At 49.6% G+C, this 20,709-nt stretch overlaps 2 protein-coding genes across 2 annotated transcripts; one reads left to right on the top strand and one right to left on the bottom strand.

The window, feature by feature from the left end:
- Positions 1–12,452: 12,452 nt before the first annotated feature.
- Positions 12,453–18,285, bottom strand: HSP90AA1 (heat shock protein 90 alpha family class A member 1). The gene is made up of 11 exons (XM_060095623.1): positions 18,162–18,285; positions 17,463–17,624; positions 17,003–17,369; positions 16,579–16,712; positions 15,962–16,282; positions 15,576–15,741; positions 15,212–15,402; positions 14,713–14,860; positions 14,218–14,486; positions 13,566–13,899; positions 12,453–13,249 (listed from the first exon to the last, which is right to left on the bottom strand). Exons 2-11 carry the CDS (start codon positions 17,622–17,624, stop codon positions 13,140–13,142), a joined length of 2,202 nt encoding a protein of 733 aa, XP_059951606.1. The 5' UTR covers positions 18,162–18,285; the 3' UTR covers positions 12,453–13,139.
- On the top strand, positions 17,804–18,616 carry LOC132487732 (proline-rich protein 2-like). Its single transcript, XM_060095481.1, has one exon. It carries the CDS (start codon positions 17,804–17,806, stop codon positions 18,614–18,616), a length of 813 nt encoding a protein of 270 aa, XP_059951464.1.
- The last annotated feature ends 2,093 nt before the right edge of the window (positions 18,617–20,709 follow it).

Here is a 20,709-nt window from a genome sequence, read left to right as displayed (position 1 = left end):
GGTAACCTGGGTGTTTTTTTCTTTTTTGGCCAGACCACACAGCATGCAGGATCTTAGTTCCCTGACCAGGAATCGAACCTGCACCCCCTGCAGTGGAAGCACAAAGTCTTAACCACTGGACCACCAGGGAAGTCCCTAACCTGGGGTTTTCAAATGGAAAAATTAGGGACCAGCAAACCAACTGCTGGCCAGTCCTTGGTCTGCCCCTGACCTGTCCTAGCACCATCGCCTTGCCCATCGGGCCCTCAACTTTGCACAATTGTGGTTATTAAACCAGAGGAGTAAAAGCCCAACAGAAAGACAGAAATGGAAGATGAGAGGGTGCGTTTGTCTCTCAGCCTCTTCTGGCATCTTTTGCTGGTTTCATGTACTAACTGGCAAAGGGTCAATGTGGTAAGTAGACATTTGTTGCAAGTTGAACACTTGCCAAATTTTCCTACTGAAGCTTTAAAAAATTCCCTTTGTAAATAGAATGCTTTAATGCATTAGTAAAATACTGGATAATAGCAAAAAAAATTAATAACAAAAATTAAATGCCTGCTGGGAGCTCCCTGGCGGTCCAGTGGTTAGGAGTCTGTGTTTTCACTGCAGAGGGCATGGGTTCAATCCCTGCTCAGGGAACTAAGATCCCGCAAGCTTCAAGACACGGCCAAAAAAAAAAAAAAATTAAATGCCTGTTAACATATACAATGGAATATTCCTCATCCATAAAAAAGAATGAAATAATGCCATTTGCAGCAACATGGATGGACCTAGAGATTATCATACTAAGTGAAGTAAGAAAAAGACAAATATCACATGACATCACTTATACATGGAATCTAAAAAATGATACAAATGAACTCATTTACAAAACAGAAATAGGGCTTCCCTGGTGGTGCAGTGGTTAAGAATCTGCCTGCTTATGCAGGGGACACGGGTTCGATCCCTGGTCTGGGAAGCTCCCACATGCCATGGAGCAACTAAGTCCGTGCGCCACAACTACTGAGCCTGCGCTCTAGAGTCCGCGAGCCACAACTACTGAAGGCCGCGAGCCACAACTACTGAAGCCTGTGCGCCTAGAGCCTGTGCTCCGCAACAGGAGAAGCCACCACAATGAGAAGCCTGAGCACTGCAATGAAGAGTAGACCCTGCTCGCTGCAATTAGAGAAAGCCCCCACGAAAACCCAATGCAGCCAAAAATAAATTAATTAAATAAGTTAATTTAAAAAAAAACAGAAATAGACTCACAAACATAGAAAACAAACTTATGGTTAGCAAAGGGGAAAGGAGGGGGAGGCATAAATTAGGAGTTTGGGATTAACAGATACAACTACTAAATATAAAATAAACAAGGGCCTACTGTACAGCACAGGGAACTATATTCAATACCTTATAATAACCTATAATGGAAAAGAATCTGGAAAAGAATATATATGTATATATACATAAAATTGAATCACTTTGCTGTACACCTGAAACTATCACAAGATTGTAAATCAACTATACTCCAATTAAAAAAAAAAAAAGCCTGCTAACAAGGCAGGAAGAGGAAAAAGATAATGGGCCTTCCCAAAACAGCCCAAAACCCCAGAGGCTCTGCAGCCCAGGTCACCCCACCCCTGGAGCCACATCCGGCAGGAACACCCCTGAGGGACACGCCAGTGCCCGAACTGGAGCCACTTCTGAAGGTTCCTACCTGGAGTCCAGGAGTAACGGCCACAAACAGAAGGTGGAGGTGAAGTCCAGAAAGCCAGCTTCTGAGAGCAGGGTTGCTGGGCGAGAGAGACGCTGGTCTGGAGAAAAGAACAGAGCAGATGCAAAATGGTCTTTCGACAAAGAGGAGCTTAGCAAATCTACTCTCAAGATCTGCAAAGAAGGAGCAAAAATAATCGTGAGCCTCCTGGCCCCCACCCTCCATATGACCACATGGAAGAGGCACGCTGGGGACAAAGGGATTCAGCATGCCAAACGGGGCACCTCGAAGTTGGCCCCAGTGCTTAACTCAATTTTGCATTCCCCCTTCAAAGGAAAAACACACTCAAAAAGTTCTCACTTAACAATATTCAAAAACTAACCAACAGTTCAAAATGGGCATCCTTTCCTTGCAATAAAATTTGTCCTGAAAGATTTCTCAAACTCCTCTTCCCCAAAAGTGGTTTCTAAGACGATTAGCTTTATTCGAGTGCAAATAGGCAGCCTGGAAACAGTCTGTCATTTCACAGGATGCTAGGTCTTTATTTTTCTACCCACGTGAAACTAAGATCTGGGCTAAGCTTCAAATATCTGAGCATCTTTCCTCGACCAGGAACCTGAGAGAGCAAGAAGTCTCTGAAGGTCGAATTTCTAAAGATAAACCCCTGTGCACACATGCACACACACACACATACACACATACACACACACACACTCTCTCTCTAACAAGAAACAATCCTGGATGTGAACATCTTCCAAGGACACCTTCATTGGCTCAACTCCCAGCCCTGGGCCAGGGTAGGTTCTCAGCAAATATTATTCAAGTGTAATAGTCTAAAGGGAAGTCAGGAGACTGCACATTATCCCCCTTTCCTAACTGCACATAGAACAAGAAGGAACACTCCAAGACATCCCTGGTGGTCCAGTGGTTAGGACTCCACGCTTTCACTGCAGGGGGCACGGGGTGCAATCCCTGGCCAAAAAAAAAAAAAAAAATGGACGCTCCAAATAAATACGTTCTGCCGAGTATGTGGTCAGGTTCTTGGGAAGGGCAGGGGACATTAAAGTCTGTATTTTCGTGCACAAGTCACAGGGGGTATTTCTTTCTTCTTTTTTTTTTCCTCCAGTGTTAATTTTTAAGATGGACACCTTCATACATACTTGCTATTATTTTGACCAGACACTTTTAGGTACAATTATTCTGAGATATAAATTTAAAAGGAATGACAGGGACTTCCCTGGTGGTCCAGTGGTAAAGAATCCGCCTTCCAGTGCAGGAGATGCAGGTTTGATCCCTGGTCAGGGAACTAAGATCCCACATGCCGCAGGGCAACTAAGCCCGCGCACCACAACTACTGAGCCCATGCGTCTCAACAAGAGAGCCCACGTGCCGCAAACTACAGAGCCCATGTGCCCTGGAGCCTGCGCGCCACAACTAGAGAGAAGCCCACGCGACACAATGAAGAGCCTGCAGGCCATAACTAAAGATCCTGCATGCCTCAACAAAGACCCCATGTGCCACAACTAAGACCTGACGCAGCCAAAAAAATAAGGAAAATAAATAAATAAAATAAATAAATATTTTTAAAAAAAGGAATGACAGTGGATTTTTTTTTTCCATTTTGCAATCTCCTGTCCCTTAATGCCATGTGAAAATCAGGTCAAAAGTTAAAACTCCTGGGGACTTCCCTGGTAGTCCAGTGGGTAAGACTCTGCACTCCCAATGCAGGGGGCCGGAGTTCAATCCCCGGTCGGGGAACTAGATCCTGCATGCATGCCACAACTAAGAAGTCCACATGACACAACTAAAGACCCTGCATGCTGCAGCTTACACCCGGGACAGCCAAGATAAATACATAATTTTTTTTTTTTTTTTTTTTTTGCAGTACGCGGGCCTTTCACTGTTGTGGCCTCTCCCGTTGCGGAGCACAGGCTCCGGACGCGCAGGCTCAGCGGCCATGGCTCACGGGCCCAGCCGCTCCGCGGCATGTGGGATCTTCCCGGACCGGGGCACGAACCCGTGTCCCCTGCATCAGCAGGCGGACTCTCAACCACTGCACCACCAGGGAAGCCCCAATAAATAAATAAATAATTTTTTTAAAAAACCTTACAACTCCAGTTTAAGACAATGTTGACCAAGCTTTAAAGGGAAAAGCCGTTTCAGAGGTGGCCACGTCTCATTTTACCTTGTGTGGTAGGTCAGCCTCTCCGAAGCTCCTGGGCTCCCCTCAGAATCCATCAGATCACAAAGTTCTGCAACCAAAACAGAAGAGTTCCCGTTCAGGCTGAAGGAACCCACAGAAAACCTAGAGAACTAGACCATCCGGGATTTTACTTCTTATTTGACGTCAGTTTGTCTAGAGGAAACCACAGGTTAAAATAATATTTTAATTTGGAAAAATACTGCGTAGCTTTGCGTGCAGACGTTAATTAACCCCAGGTAAATTCCTAGGCGTCCTAGAATTCTCCTGTGGGCTTGGGGGCGGGGAGCTTCCAGACTTCCCAAGAACTGGCTGCTCGCCGTCCCGGGAGGGGGCGGGGTCAGCCGGAGGGCCGCCCTCCCGCCCTCAGCCGGTCAGAGCCGGCCCGGGGCGTCCCCGGGAGGGGAGCTGCGGTGCCCCCTCTCACTCCCTCACTGCCCCGCCTCACCTCGTGCCGGAGACTCTCCGCCCTGCAGGCCAGACTCCTGGAGCGGGGCGGGGGCGGGGACAACAGATGTTCCTCCTTAAGGGGGAAAGAACCGCGGCCTCTCCGAGGCGGGGAGCCCAGCCCCAGGGAGTGGGGCCCCCTCCTCACTCCTGTCAGAGGGGCCCCCAGGGTGCTCCGCTCCCGCAGGGCCCACCCGCACGGTGGAGGCTCTTCCCTCCCACGAGTGACCCCCCCAGGGGCTGGGGGCCAGGTCCTCAGTCCCGCGGGGCAGCGACCCGCACCACGTGGGGAACGCGGTCTTCACTCCTGCAAGGCCACCACGGGGCCGGGCGGTCCTCCTCCCACGGGGCAGGGACACCCTCAGGGTCTGGGCTCGGCCGCCTCGGGCCCCTCCTGGACGCTGGGGCCGCTGGAGACCCACCCGCGTCCTGATCCGCCCGCGCGGCTTTAACCGCCGCCGCGCCCGGCAGCAGCTGCGGGGAAAGGCGCCCCGGGAAGCAACACCTCGTGCGGAGCGGGCGCACCTGCGCCCACCTGCCCGAGACCCGCAGCGCCCCCTGCAGCCTCCAGACGTAGCAAGGAACTGGCTCCTGAGGGCGACTCCGGGGGGCCGTGTTGTTACTCAAGTCGGGGCCGGCGGGACGCCCTGGGCAGGTGAAGTTGGCGCCGCGGTTGATGCCAACTCAGAGCAGCTGGGGTCGGAATACGGGCGTCGGGTGCGCAGGGCACAGGACGGTCACTGCAGACTTACCCTCTGAATGGCATGTTCATTTTGTTCCCACAGTCACCATCACCGAGTCGGGAAGGAAGGTCTTGCGGTCCGGACCTGTGTGACGTCACAGGCATCTCCATGGCAACGAATCTTGAGGCTCCCTGCCCGCCGCCCCCCAACGTGCAGGCGGTGGACTCATGCTGCCCCTTCTCGAAACTCCTCTGATCCTTTCCGCCGCGCTAGGCCCCCCATTCGTGTTCCACTCGCGGCCAGAGGGGCCTTTCTAAGGACACAACTTTGCCACAAAACCTTGAGTGACTCCCCTGTGCCCTGGGCTGACCTTCAAACTCTTTAACCCCGCGCTCCTCCCCGGCGGCATCCTGACCGGAGCACTGCGCCTGCCCCAGGGCTGCAGCCCCTCCCACGTCTCCATCCCGATTTGGGAAGGTACCAAGCCCCCTCCCTCCCAACCATCCACAGATGTGACTTCTGCTGGAAAGGCTTCCCTCACCCTGCCCCCATCCCGACTCTCTTAACCTCCGCGGCTTAGTTTGGCACCTCCTCCAGGAAGCCTTCCTTGACCTCGAAGTCTTGGTTAAGAGCCGCTCCTCTGCACTCCCACAGCAGGCCAGACCACCCTGTGTAGAAGCTGCCTATTGATTTCTTTTTTTTAAATTTTAATTTATTTATTTGGCTGCACCAGGTCTTAGTTGCGGCATGCAGGATCTTTAGCTGTGGCATTAGAAAACTCTTAGTTGAGGCATGCGGGATCTAGTTCCCCGACCAGGGATCGAACCTGTGCCCCCTGCATTGAGAGCTCGGAGTCTTAACCACTGGACCGCCAGGGAAGTCCCTTCCTAACAGTTTTCTATATACAAGATCATATCATCTACAAGTAGAGATAATTTTTACTCCTCCCTGTCCGATCAGGGTGCCTTTTATTTATCGGGACTAACTGCCCTAGCTGGAACCTCCAGTATGGTGTTGAATTCAAGCGGTGAAAATGAACATCCTGTCTTGTTTTTAATTGTGCATTGATTTGCAGTGCCAAGTACCTTCAGTCTGTTTGAGTTACAAAGATATGTTAAAGAAAAGATGAAATACTTGCAGATGAATTGATACGGTGAAATTCAGAAATGGCTTCAGAAAGCTGAGGGCACGGAGGGAGGTTGCGTGGGGTGTGGATCGGCCTGACTGGCCGTGACCAGCTGGCTGAATCGGAACAACAGCACATGAGGTTCCACGTACAATGAACAGAGTTCAAATGTTAAATATTTTATTGGCTTCATCCATTCAACTTTTTGTAAAGTGGGTAGTTGGTTTATCAATTTTTTTCACTCTGATTTTTTTTTTTTTAACCTGGAATTAAAGAAAACAACAGTGCTTTTCGGACCACATTTAAAGCTCTAGAACTTTCATTGGTCTCGTGTTGAGGACTTAACAGTACTTTCATGAGAAGATGATGTATGTCAGGGACTTTCCTGGTGGTCCAGTGGTTAAGAATCCGCCTTCCAATGCAGGGGGTGCAGGTGTGATCCCTGACCAGGGAACTAAGATCCCACATGCTGCAGGGCTACTGAGCCCGCGCACCACAACTGAGACTTGACACAGCCAAAAATAAATAAACATTATTCAAAAAAAAAAAAAAAAGATGACGTATGTTCTGAGCAGAGATACACGTGGCAGATAATAAGCTCCGCTCCTCGGAGATGCAACAGCATCGCAGGATCTTCGGTTTCAGAGTTTGACGGTGTCATTAATACACCATGACTCACGGAGAGCCCTGCTTCCTGCAACGTCCCTCCTAGGAGGAAAAGTGATGTTCCTTCCTATAGAAGCGTAATCACTCATCACACTTTCAAAGGTTTGAGCAGATCTTGAAGCCTTAGAAAAAGGAAGGACATCTTTCCAAATTATACAAAATTGTTTAAACAATTTGCCATTCCCACAGGAAGGGGGGAAATATCAGTTGTGTGTACCAGGTATTCATTCAACCCACAAATACCTATCAGGTGCACTGGGCTGGCAGTGAGCAAACTATGTACATGCTTACCTTCGTGGTAGACAGCAAGACGGACCGTAGACTAATTGCAGGACAATTGTGAGACATGCCACCAAGAAAGGGAGAGGATGCAGGGAGTGTAGCCACAGGTAAACTGAGGCCAGGCAGCGGGAGGATTTAGCCTGGGACAGAGGGGCACGAAGACCATCCCAGGTGAGATATTGCTTCATGGGTACAGAGTTTCTGTTTGGGGAATGAAAAAGTTTGGGAAATAGTGTTGATGGTTGCACAACATTTTGAATATAGTTAATGCCATTGAACCGTACACTTAACAATGGTAAACGTTAGGTTATGTACATTTTACTGTCCCAGGTGGAGGAGCTGTGATGTGGTGTGTGAAGGCCTTGAGAGACCAGGTATCTAGGACACAGCGTAGGACGGGCTCCGTCAATCACACGCTTTGAATGGGTCTTTGAATGGAAAAGCAGGTGTGGAAAAAAGCCGAGGTCTGTGGACAACCCACTGGGGAAGTGAGTAGTGGGAAACACAGTCCATTCATGGCCTCACCTCTTACCCGTGGCCACTTGAAGCTGCAGTTTCCTCATCTATCAAAAGGAATCAGTAATGACACTTAGAAGATTGAAAACTCAACTGAGAACCCAGAATGATAATTGTTGAAGCTGGTTGATGGGTATGTAGTGGCTCATAAAACAGTTCCCTCTACTTTTGTGTGTGTGTCTATAAACATACATAATATAAAATTTACCATTTTAACCTTTTTTAAGTGTACAGGTCAGTGGAATCAAATACAATTACATTGTTGTGCAACCAACCATCACTACCATCCATCTCCAGAACTTTTTCATCATCTCCAACTGGAACTCTGCCCCCATTAAATACCAACTCCCCATCCCCCAGCCCCTGGCAACCACTATTCCACTGTGTCTCTATGAATTTGACTGCTCCAGGGACCTCATATTAAGTGGAATCATACAGGGGACTTCCCTGGCAGTCCAATGGTTAAGACTCCGAGCTTCCACTGCAGGGGGCACAGGTTTGACCCCTGGTCAGGGAACTAAGATCCTGCATGCCCCAGAGCCAAAAAAAAAATTTTTTTTAATTAATTAAAAGAAGTAAGTGGAATCATAAATACAGTATTTGTCCTTCCATGTCTGGCTTACTTCATGTAGCTTACTGTCCTCAAGATTTATCCATGTCATAGCATGTGCCAGAATATCTTTCCTCTTTAAGGCTGAATAATAATTCATTGTGTATATGATGTACCACATTTTGTTTATCCATTAATTCACTGATGAGTGTTTGGATTGTTTCTACCTTTTGGCTAATATGAATGATACTGCTATGAACACTGGTGTACAAATACCTTTTTGAGTCACTGCTTTCTGAGTATATACCCAGTAGTGAATTGCTGGATCATATGGTAATTGTTCATTTTTTGAGGGACCACCAAACTCTTTTACATTTTTTCAATAACAGTTTGAGATATTCATATACTATATAATTCATTCACTTTAAAGTGTACAGTTCAGTGACTTTTACTATATTCACAGTATCGCATAGCCATCACAATCAATTTTTCAACACTATGATCACCCCAAAAAGAAACTCTACACTCATTAAGTGGTCACTCTCCATGGCTCTTCCCCAGAGTCCCTGGCCAACCATGCAGCTACTACGTTCTGTCTCTATGGACTTGACTATTCTGGACATTTCACATGAGTAAGATCATACAATAAATTTGTGGCCTTTTGTGACTGGCTCCTTTCACTTGGCATGGTTTTCAAGGTTCATTCTTTCTATGGCAACAATATTCCAAATAATAGTCCATTGCACCATTACACCCCATTTATTTATCCATTCATCCATCCATTGATGGACATTTGGTTTGTTTCCACCTTTTGGCTTTTATGAATGCTGCTATGAAAACGTGTATACACATATTCTGTGGATACGGAGGGCTGACCACGTCATTTATATAAGGGACTTCAGCATCCTCAGATTTTGATATCCTTGGGGGTCCCAGAACCAAGCCCCTGAGGGACAGATACCCAGGGAGGACTGTTATGTGTTTTTGTGGACACGTTTTCCATTTCTCCTGGGTACATACCTAAGAGTGGAATTGCTAGATCATATGGTAATTCTAGGCTTCACTTTTCCAGGAAGTGCCAGGCTGTTTTCCAAAAGGGCACCATTTTCCATTCCCATCAGCAGCGAGGTTCCAATTTCTCCACGTCCTTGTCAACACCTATTTGTCCCTCTCTGCTTTTTGCAAGTGTTTTGGAAATCTCCAAAATAAAAGTTAGGAAAACAATTAGAAACTGTAAGTTAAAGTGCTTGTAAACTGTGAAGTGCTTACACTAATTTGTTAACAAATATTTGAGTGCCTGCCATGTGCCCAACACTAAGTATCTGGGATACATAAGAGAACAAAACAAACATCTCTATTCTTGGAAGTCAGGACTGGTCCTATTGGCTCTTCCTAAACCTCAATCTTTGGAGGCAAGGTCGTCAGACCCTAGCTCGGGGCTGTGGGATAGAGAAGCCAGTGGGAGCTGGCGTGCTTGCGCCCTGGTACCATCAGTAGGATTATTCCCACCTGTAGCATAAAATGGAATAAGGGGCACCTCATGAAGATGAAACAACTTCAGAGTTGGTGGAGCTGATCTACCAAATCCCCTCAGTATTCCTGGTATTGTTTCTCAAGGGGTGGTCGTGGGGTCGCCCATCCTAAAAAAGCAGCCCCATGGCAGACCATAGCAACTGCCTTCCCATTGGCTAAGTTGCTGGACAGTCTCCAATCCAGGCCCGAGGCTAATGGCTCACGTTCAAGGCACACAGTTAACCAGTTTCAGCCTCCAGCTTTCTCTCCTCAGACGCCCATGTGTTCCCCAAATCTCACACATCCCGGCTCTCAAGCCTGGCCTATTATGCTGGGAAGCCCCCCACTTCTTTGTTGAAGTGGGGTCAGCTTTGTGTCAGCTGCCACGCCCTTCCTGGAGCACCCCCCTCCCCGGCCCTGCCCCACCAGCTGACCCCTCCTAGCTCTGCGCTTTCACCTCAGCTGGGGCTCCTTGGCCTTCACCGTGGCCAGCTTCCCAAGTGATGTACCTCTCATCTGTGTGCAGGGCTGGTCCTTTGGTGGCATTCAATCAAAACATATGACAAATCCGTGCTTGGTAGGAACTACTGAAAGTTCTGAGGCCCGAGAGAGCAAGGGCACAGTAAGCTAGAGGAGGCTGGCACTTGCGGACCTGAGCCCAGGTAAGGAAGGCAACCAACCCTCCAGGACTCACAGAACAGGAGGAAAGGTCCTACCCGACCAGGCACCTGCTAAGCCCACTACCTAGGAAGCGCCAGAACAGGCTTTTTTTTTTCCCCAAGGTTAAAATGAAGCAGAACAGGCTTTTAAGGTACCTTGGCTCCAATTTACAAGCAATGAGGTGCAGGACATGGCCGGCTCAGTCACTTTTGAACCCCAATAGACTGCTTTCTATACCTTTGCGTTGCTTTTTTCATTTGCTAATCATGTACACTCATGTACCACACACCATTCAAATTCGCCCCTTTTGTGTACTTTAAATTTTAATAAACATTTACAGCTGTGCAGCCATCGCCTCAAGTTTTGGGGCACGGAATCTCGTCCCTCTGCAGTTATGTCCCACTAGGACTCCTGGCGCCAGGCAACCCGCTGAGCTGCTTTTTGCTTTTGCTTTTCTCGAATTTTACGAAAATGCAATCACAGTAGGTAGCTTTTTCTGTCTGGCTTCTTCCACTATGTTGACCTAGGTCTCTCAGTTCTCAGCATACAGGTCTTGCAAGACTTCTTGTAAAATTTATTCCTATATGGTATTATGCATTTTAAAATATTAATGACTGTTCTTTGTTGCTAACAAAATTTCAATCTGATCTCGTATCTTAGGATTTTGCTATACTTATTCTTGTACCAATTTTGTAGATTCCTTTCTGACTGTCCTCGCAGCCACATAATCTGTGAATAAGAAATGTTTTTCCACCTCGCACCACACCCTTGTCTCTGCTTTTCAGCACTCGCCTAGGCAGGGTGGGACCTAACCTTGGACTGGGCAGCAGCTGGCTCGAGACCCCGCCAGCCTGAGGGGCGTCACCTCCAGGCCGTGTTCGTGTGTCCTTCAGCTCAACTCCTCACCACCGCCCCCCTCCCGGGGCTGGGCATCCACGGTCTCCATGGTCCAGTCACTGGCACACGAGTTCTGGGGGTACTACAGTTCCAAAGTACACGTATCTGCCATAAACGCTTTCCAGTTAACTCGGAAAACATGCTCAGTGGGAGATCTTTTTTTAAGTGGGAGACTATTTATAGAGGCTGTTTCCCTGAAATGCTCCTTTGGATTTAAGTGGATTCCTCTATATTCTATTCCTAGTAGACACGGGAAACGCGGAAGAAAACTTCCCCTCTGCCCTGGCCTTTCAATTCCTAATTCCTCAGCAGTGTGGACACCTCAATTCTCTCCTTAGACAAGTGGGAGGTAAGAACTGCTGCTGCAGAAGATTCTAAGGATTAAAGGCGATTACTTCACTGGGCACTTGGTACCCACTGAGCACTAGGTGACAGATCTTCCGCAGCATAGGACTCTCAGGTCCTCTCCCTGCCCCCTATTCATCACGGTCACCCTTCACGGGGTCTTAGGCTCGGGATGCAGATCCTGTACAGAGCTGCTACCAACAACTTTCCCACAGCTCATGCCTCTCCAACTGCTGCTCACAGCCAGCGGCACCTTCTCTACAGCCACCTTGCCTGACGCACAATAAGGAACCGGAGACCCCGGAGCAGAGGCGGTTTCAGGTGGAACGGCACTCATTAAGTACGCGTGGTGAACAACTTCCAGACATTCCTAAGGCCGAGGTAGTTCAGAGACGATAATTAGAGCATCAGATACGTTTCACAAATACCGTCAAAGCACAGTTTGGACATGAAAATCCTACGGGAGAATGGTATTAGGAAATTTAACACATAGTGTCAGATTCACCTGTTCTCATCTGTGTCTTTTAAGGATATATGCTCTGGGAATTCCCTGGTCGTCCAGTAGTTAAGACTCCAAGCTTCCACTGCAGGGGACGTGGGTTCAATCCCTGGTCAGGGAACTAAGATACCACCTAAGATCCTGCATGCTGCACAGCCAAAAAAAAAACCAAAAAACAAAAATCCCCAAAAAAACACATCACGAGAATGTATGCTCACCCCCCACCTGCCACGTGAGTGTGCCCTGGAAGATCACAGCAGTAAGACTCCGGCAGTCCACACCGATCATCTATTCCCTTGACTCCTCGTAGGTAAGTGTGCACACCTAACATTTTACATTCTGGGACCATCCCGTCACCTATACCCACCCCCCAAATAAGACATTTTCACGTAAGTTCTTTTTAATTTATCTGTATTTGTTACAACTTTTAAAGCAGAATGTGACTCGAGCACTATGTCTCCATTCACAAAACTTGCTCCGAGTCACTTTTCAAACAGCTTTACAACATGCCTAGGTAGGCTTATAATTCTGCTACTCTCAACAACACTTTTCTGTGGAAAACAAACCCTATGTATGGACAGTAACTCCCATCAAGTTGGTTTTGGTTCAGTTGAACATACTCATACTAATTCCTAGGGGCCTGGCACATGCAGTCAACACAGGCGATGGAAGGTTTAAAAAGTAAATCCCAGAAGATGAAAGTTGCTTTAAGAAGTATTTTCTTTTAAACATCAAGGTATATACTTCAGAACACTTCAGTGACAGAAGATTTGGTCTACTAAAGAATCCGCTTGATAGCTGAACACTTCAGACCATGAAGTTAATGTAGGTTACATACACCTTACAACAAACGCTATAAAATAAGCCAACATGAAACTAGAAAAAAACTAGCTCTGCTTTTAGTGCCTAAATTATCACAGTATCACACTTAGTAGAAAGAAATCTTATCCTCCCCTTAAGTAGTTGTCATGCCATACAGGTTTTTAAATGTTAACAAAAATAAAGAAATACTCGAAAACATTATCAGAAGAACTGAAAACAAGAGTGTTGAACACGCGGCTACGTATTCCTCAGGCAGAGCTCAGTCTACTTCTTCCATGCGGGACGTGTCATCATCTCCTTCGAGGGGCGGCATCTCCTCCGTTACAGCAGCACTGCTATCATCAGCAGTGGGGTCATCTTCATCAATACCTTTTTGGAAATAAACACCACAGATTAGATTTCCTAAAACCACCTAACTATCCCAACACTGCCAGTTCATACCCACCTTCCAAGGCTGAGCAATTACAGGGTATATGACCCTGTTTCATTTTTTATCCTGTACAATCAAAAGGCCTCTTTAATCAAAAAGACACCTCTTTAACTCACGTGACTTAGGGTTTCCCAAACTGAATGGGACAGCCCAACTTTGTTCAAATTGCTGAAAGTTATGTTACCCTTTTCAACAGTCATGTGTTTAAGCTTTTCCCCCAATAGTACTGACACGTGGTATTTGCACAAGGCTTACCAAGACCAAGTTTGATCATCCTATAGATCCTGTTAGCATGTGTCTGGGGATCCTCCAGACTGAAGCCAGAAGACAGGAGAGCCGTTTCGTACAGCAGGATGACCAGATCCTTCACAGACTTGTCATTCTTGTCAGCCTCTGCCTTCTGCCGCAAGGTCTCAATGATGGAATGGTCAGGGTTTATCTCCAGGTGCTTCTTCGCTGCCATGTAACCCATCGTTGAGTTGTCTCTCAGCGCCTGAGCCTTCATGATCCTTTCCATATTTGCTGTCCAGCCATACGTGCTTGTGACAATGCAGCACGGGGATGTCACCAATCGGTTAGACACGACCACCTATAATCAAAACACAGTGATAACTAGGCCTAAGAAGATTTCATATTCTAACTTGTAAATACTTGTTGTCAGCTTTATTATGAACATTTAAAGAACTTCAGTATTGACGAATCAGAAACACTATTTGCAAACTCAGATACCTGACATTTTCTTCCTTTGAGTTCTCTTACACTTGTGAAGTCTTTTAAGGATCTTGAGATCTATATCCATCACTAAATGGAAATGCTAAAGTTTTCTATTAGTAAGTTAAGAAAACTTCAGTTTGAAAAACACCTGACACTCCTTTTAAATGTAGGTGAGAAGACTGTATTCACACACCTTTTCAACTTTCTTCTCCAAGATGTCCTTCATGATTTTGCAGAGGTTTTCAAACTTTGTCTTTTTTTCTTCCTGTTTCTTTTTCTCTTCTTCGTCCTCTGGAAGTTCCAGGCCCTCTTTGGTGACTGACACTAAGGTCTTCCCCTCAAACTCCTTCAGCTGCTGCACACAATACTCATCAATAGGCTCGATCATGTAGATCACTTCCAAGCCGTGCTTCCGAAGACGTTCCACAAAGGCAGAGTTAGCTACCTGGTCCTTAGTCTCACCTGATATGTGAAAAAGTTTTAGATCCGTAACAGGAAGCAGTTTCATTTCCTTTTGTTTCTTCCTATGTAGTCTGTTCTAAACACAGACATGGGCTAGGCTCACACTACATTGCCTAAATTAACCCCTACTAATTTATATGTTAACACCACATGGGTAGAAAACACACCCAACTGTTCCTATGGAATCACAAGCACAAAGATACGACTAACATTTATTGCCCATTACCTGTGATGTAATAGATGTGTTTCTGGTTCTCCTTCATTCTTGTGCAGTAGTCCTTGAGGGAAACCATCTCATCACCAGAAGCAGAAGTGTAGTACCTCAACAGCTCTGAAAGTTTCTTTCGATTTTGAGAATCTTCATGTATTCCAAGCTGAAAAATAGGTGAGCTTTAGGAAGACTTTCTCTGCATTAAAAAATCATTTAAAATGACAAGCCATCCCTGGTGGCACAGTGGTTCAGAGTCCGCCTACCGATGCAGGGGACACGGGTTCGTGTCCCGGTCCAGGAAGATCCCACATGCCGCGGAGCGGGTGGGCCCGTGAGCCTTGGCCGCTGAGCCTGTGCGACCGGAGCCTGTGCTCCGCAACGAGGGAGGCCACAACAGGGAGAGGCCCGCGTACCACAAAAATAAATAAATAAATAAATAAATAATAAAAATAAAAATAAAATGAGAAGCCAGTTTGATTACTAGTCCTAATGGTTAAGTGTGTTTATAACTAACCTTAATGTTTTTAGAGAACTGCTCATAAAACTTCTTGTAGTTCTCTTTATCTTCTGCCAGTTCAGTGAAGAGTTCTAAGCATTTTTTGACCAAATTCTTCCTAATAACTTTCAAAATTTTGCTTTGTTGCAGCATCTCACGGGAAATGTTTAAAGGGAGATCCTCCGAGTCCACCACGCCTCTGATGAAGTCTGAAAAAACAGACCAAATGCGCTCAAGGTCACTCCAAAGACAAAATCTGACAAAAACGTAAACCTGAAAAACCACAGACGAACGACTTTTTCCCCTTTAAAAACCGGGAGTCGATCGGCTGAACTGCTCTGACCGGTGACGGCGGCCGCTCTTCCCACCCAACCGCACTTACTCAGATACTCGGGGATCAGCTCCTCGCAGTTGTCCATGATGAAAACTCTGCGAACATACAACTTAATGTTGTTCTTTTTCTTTCTGTTTTCGAACAGGTCAAAGGGAGCACGTCTTGGGACAAAAAGAAGAGCTCTGAATTCCAGCTGTCCTTCAACTGAAAAATGCTGTAACAAAACACAGCCAAGATCAAGACGGTGCAATCAACTTTCACCAACAGGTACCTCTTAACCCCCAGAGCCAAACACTTGCAGTTACCTAACTTCAAGACTTCGGGAGAAGGACGGGGCAGTGGGCAAGAGAAAGCTGCCAGAGACCACCCTCAAATTTAACGGTCTGAGGCACAGCGCCTGCAGAGGCCCCGGCTTTGACGCCCCCGGCGCTCACCTTCACCGCCAGGTGATCCTCCCAGTCGTTGGTCAAGCTCTTGTAGAACTCTCCGTACTCCTCGTTACTAATGTCGTCCGGGTTTCTGGTCCAAATAGGCTTCGTCTTGTTCAGTTCTTCCTGGTCGATGTACTTCTCCTTGATTTTCTTCTTCTTCTTCTTGTCACCATCCTTCTTTTCTTCCTCCTCTTCCTCAGAGCCAACATCTTCTATCTCAGGTTTGTCCTCAGACTCCTTGTCTTCTTTTTCCTTTTCTTCTTCTTTGTCTTCCTTTTCTTCTGCCTCGTCGTCACTGACTTCTTTATCACGTTCCTTCTCCACCTTCAAAAGACGTAAGTAAATCACCTCTCCATCCCAGAACTAAGAAAATAAGCTGAACAGCGCTGAGGCACTTACACCCAAAACCAACTCAAAACAGTAAGTAGCCAGGAAGCTACCCATCAGCTTCTGATGTTATCTCAACAGCCCTGGGTGCCTGGACAGAGTAAGACAGAGCTCCACCCACCAGCCCAGTAAACACTGCACGTTCAGAACTCCTCTTCTTTTATCAAGGGCCCTAAGGACGAAAGATTTCAATTCAGTCGCTCTGGTTACCTACGTGAAAAACAGACACTCACAAAAAGAGTGATGGGATAGCCGATAAACTGCGAGTGCTTCTTCACAATCTCTTTTATTCTCCGTTCCTCTAAGTACTCAGTTTGGTCTTCTTTAAGATGCAGAATAACTTTTGTTCCACGACCCATAGGTTCTCCTGAAAAGGAAATGGAAAATCGAGCTCAATTTCAATCTCAATGGCCTAATCAAGGTTCAGGAACATACTGTCAATTTAGCTCTCCTAGCAGTCATTTTAACGTCTGTGAAGCACGGCTTTACCCTTACTGCAAACGGAAAGACTCCCAGAGCAGTTAAGCAAGAACAGGCTATCCCACTTCAGGAAAACACAAGTTTTTTTTTAAAAAACACACACACTTCACAGCACCTTCAGGGGCCCACTGCCCCCACGAACGACTGACCCAGCAAGGTGCGCTCTCGGATGCCCACCTGTGTCAGTCCTCACTGTGAAGGACCCTCCTGCAGAAGACTCCCAGGCATACTGCTCATCGTCGTTATGCTTGGTGATCACGGTCACTTTCTCGGCCACCAGATAGGCCGAATAAAACCCGACGCCAAACTGGCCAATCATAGAAATATCTGCACCAGCCTGCAAAGCCTCCATGAACGCCTTGGTCCCAGACTTGGCAATGGTACCAAGATTGTTGATCAAATCGGCCTTGGTCATTCCAATCCCGGTGTCCACAATAGTGAGCGTGCGATCTTGCTTGTTCGGAATGAGGTTAATATGCAGCTCTTTCCCAGAATCTAGTTTACTGGGGTCTGTCAAGCTCTCATACCTGATCTTGTCCAGAGCCTATTAAAAAAAACACAGAAGATTACGCACAAGGCCCCTAAATGGTAAATTTTACACCGAAACTAAATCCAAATTCTACATTGAAAGACTTACATCGGACGAATTTGAAATAAGCTCCCTCAAAAAGATCTCTTTATTCGAGTAGAATGTGTTGATGATCAGCGACATCAACTGGGCAATTTCCGCCTGGAAGGCGAACGTCTCCACCTCCTCCTCCTCCATCGGCTGGTCTTGGGTTTGGGTTTCCTCGGGCATCTGGAGAGGACACGGAGCCAGTGAGGCCGCCGGACGGGGTCCCGCCACGTCCCGCGCCCGCTTCGGACGCCGGTGCGCGCACGAGGCGCCGGCTGACAAAGGGATGACCTCATTCCGAGGCCCCAGAGCCGCCGCAGCCCACGCCGGCCGCACGGGCGCCGCTCCCGCGCGACTCCGCCATGACGCCGCCGCCCCCCACCCCCCACCCCCCACCCCGGCCGGGAACCGGGCCCGGAGACTCCTCCCAAGGCGCAGAACGCAGGCCCCCGCGGCTCCCGCCCCCGCTTCCGCGGAGCCCGCAGGCCCGCCCGCTCCCGCAGGGGGGAGGGGAGGAAAAACCGCAGCAGGCCCGAGGCCTGCGAGACGCCACGGCCGCCCCGGCACCGCCTGCCGAGGGGCCCCGGCGGAGGGGGGTGCACCCGCCGCCGTCTCCCGCCCGGCCCCGGGTCCCCGTGGAGCCCCCCAACGGTGGAGCCGCCTCCCTCGGAGCCCCCCTCACGCGGAGCCCCCCCGGAGCCCCTCCCGCCGCCCCCTCACCTCGGCTAAAGGACCGCAAACGCTCCGCGGCAACGCAGCACCAGGACGCAGAAGCAACTGGCGCGCCGCCCCCGCGCCTCCCTTATATAGAGGCGAGCCCGCCCAGCGCGCGGCGCCTTTTCCAGAAGCCTCCCGAACCTTCCGGAAGAACCCTCCCCAACCGCCGCCGCGGCCGCGCGCCTGCGCCTGCGCCTGCGCCTGCGCCCTGGACGCCGCCCGCCCCTACCCAGGGCCCGCGCGGCCCCACGCCCTCGCGCCCCGCCCCCAACGGCCGTGCCGCGCGCGCCCGCGCGGCCCGCAGGGCGCCTGCGCGGCGCGGAGCTCTCGGGAAGGTCTCGCGCCTTCCGGGTCATCACCCTCAGCCCTTCCCTGGAGCTCGCTGCGTTCTGCGCGCCGGCGGCCTCGGCCCCACGACCCCTGCTCGGCGCGCGTCGGCCCAAAGGCCGCCCTGGTGAACCGCCACGCCTGTCCAGGCCGCGGGGAGTGCGACCGGGGACTGAGTGCCCGTGCTCGCGGCTCCGTGAAGTGCAGAAAAGTAAACTCGGTGGTTAAAACGTGTCCCCAGGTTGTGGAAGCTTCGGCTCCTCCACCGTTAGTGCCCGAGACTGGGGGCCCTGGGCCAGGTTTGGGGCCTTGAGGCCGCATGTAGGAAATCGAAGCAGGGGTGAGGGGTCCGGTCCCGTGTCACATGTATACGCCCGGCGCACTGATCAGAGGCTCAGAGCCACGGTTAGGGGTTTGGGGGCCCTGGGCAGCGATTGGGCGTCTAGGGCCGGGTCGGGAGGTACGGGGCGCACTTTTTTGCCGGGGGCAGCGATTATGGGTTCAGGGTACAGGAATTCTGGCAACAGGTGCCTCCCAGAGCCTCGTTATGCAGAGGCCCGGGGCTGCGGCCTGGGTGTGGGGTGCAGAGATGTGTGAGCGAGGGGTGACCCGCGTATGTACATGGGGAGCAAAGGGGACTCGTGGGGCTCCCGTGCGGCTGTTTCTGAAGCTGAGGTGGGATGGGGAACGAGGGGTTCCCCACTCATCGCTATAGACCCCACCTCAAGGCAGGCCGCCGCTCGGATTTGGGGACTGGTCCTGTCCTTAGGCCCCGCTGTGCCCAGGAAGAAATGTTGAAACGGACACAAAATACGGAATTCTCCCAGCTCTTGCTCAGTCCCTTGGGGACTTGTACCTACTTTGGGTTTGTTTTAAAACCGTATCCTTCAACGCGTTGCGGGCCCTAGTCTGGAATTCCGGGACGTGGTGACCATGCAAGCTGACCCAGCTACGCGCATCATCATGATTTTGTAAAGCTCATCTCTTTTACTTATTCTTATGTGTAGTTTGAGGTTTCCATACGAAGTATGTAATTCATGGTTTGGGTGATTAACTTGCTTTAAAAACCGATTTCTAAATGGGAATTCCAAAAGTGTTTAGTGCCAGATCACGGAAGAATTTTGGAGGCGGGGTGGCGTCTTTGGGCTTCACCCAGGTCAATAAGCGGGGGCGGAGGGGTGTTCACCGTTGAGGAAACCGAGGCTCACCCGGCAGCACACCCCTGCCCCGCCCAGGCCTCTCCCGGTAAACCCTCCCCCTCCTCCCGGCTCCTTTGTCTCTAGCTCCTCCCACCATTGCCGCCCCCACCCCGGAACAATCTGGAAGCTCCTTAGGTTGTAAACAAACTTGGCTGACGACTCTCTCCAGTTCCTAGTCTACAGAGAAACCTAGCTTTTCCAGCAACAGGGTTCTCCGCTGGGGCTGGAGACCCTTCAGGAGGCAGTGAAATCGACGCAGGGCGTCCTGACTAGCGTTAAAACAGGCAAAATAGACTGGAAACTACCAGCCACGTGGTGAGGGTAGATGGGGGTTGTTAGCATTCGTAGGGGTGCGTTGTAAAACGTGTTTCTGGCCCCAGCTGTGTGTGGAAGCTCCCGGTGGCCCGGGTTTTCCCTGCGGCCTGGGCTGGGGGCGGGCAGGGGGGAGGAAGAGGAGAGGGAGCAGGGGAGGGGAGATGGGGTGGTAGCGCTGAAGTTTCGTTGTCGCCACTGCCACTGTCAGCTGCGCAAGGGCTCCCCTCCTGTAGCCCGGCAGCCGCCCTCCTGTTCTCCTGACTCGGAGGCCTGGTCCGCTTCTTTGCACTCCACTCGGGCCACTGCCCGGGAGGTGTAAGATTTCTTGTAGATGAGCCGTTCAAAGCCCCGGCTGTGAAATTCTCGGTTTCTGGAGCTTTCTCCCCTCCCCTCCAGAGGCCGCTTGGGGAGCCAGGGTTTCCCAGCAAGCTCCAGCCTTAACACCCTTCTTCCAAATCCTCTTGCGCTCCGGCTCTCCCCTGCCTGCCTGCCGACCTCAGTCGCTGAGTACAAGGATCGTTTTGGTCTTGTCCCTCCAGACGCCTGGGACCGGTTCCACACCAACCGCCGGTGCCCTCCCGACCCCTCCGCTTGGTTACACCAGCAGCACGCTGGGGTCTCCCTCTCCCCCACTGCTCCTTCTCTGCCCGCTCTTCAGACTCGTCCTCTCCCCCGGGCCTTTCGCTGGCCCTCTTCCAGCTCCAGACCCG

Source organism: Mesoplodon densirostris, chromosome 4, assembly GCF_025265405.1.
Source record: "Mesoplodon densirostris isolate mMesDen1 chromosome 4, mMesDen1 primary haplotype, whole genome shotgun sequence".
Taxonomy (NCBI): domain Eukaryota; kingdom Metazoa; phylum Chordata; class Mammalia; order Artiodactyla; family Ziphiidae; genus Mesoplodon; species Mesoplodon densirostris.
The sequence above is the reverse complement of the archived record's forward strand: the minus strand, read 5'-3'. Positions and strand labels throughout refer to the sequence as shown.

What these genes read in the sequence shown, in the direction of transcription:
- HSP90AA1 (XM_060095623.1), bottom strand. Translation starts at nt 17,624, where the DNA reads ATGCCCGAGGAAACCCAAACCCAAGACCAGCCGATGGAGGAGGAGGAG. An exon ending in AGGATCACCTGGCGGTGAAG is followed by an intron (nt 15,742 to 15,961) that starts GTGAGCGCCGGG and finishes GTTTTGTTACAG; the next exon opens with CATTTTTCAGTTGAAGGACA. An exon ending in AGTTCTCTAAAAACATTAAG is followed by an intron (nt 14,861 to 15,211) that starts GTTAGTTATAAA and finishes CCTATTTTTCAG; the next exon opens with CTTGGAATACATGAAGATTC.
- LOC132487732 (XM_060095481.1), top strand. Translation starts at nt 17,804, where the DNA reads ATGACGCCGCCGCCCCCCACCCCCCACCCCCCACCCCGGCCGGGAACC.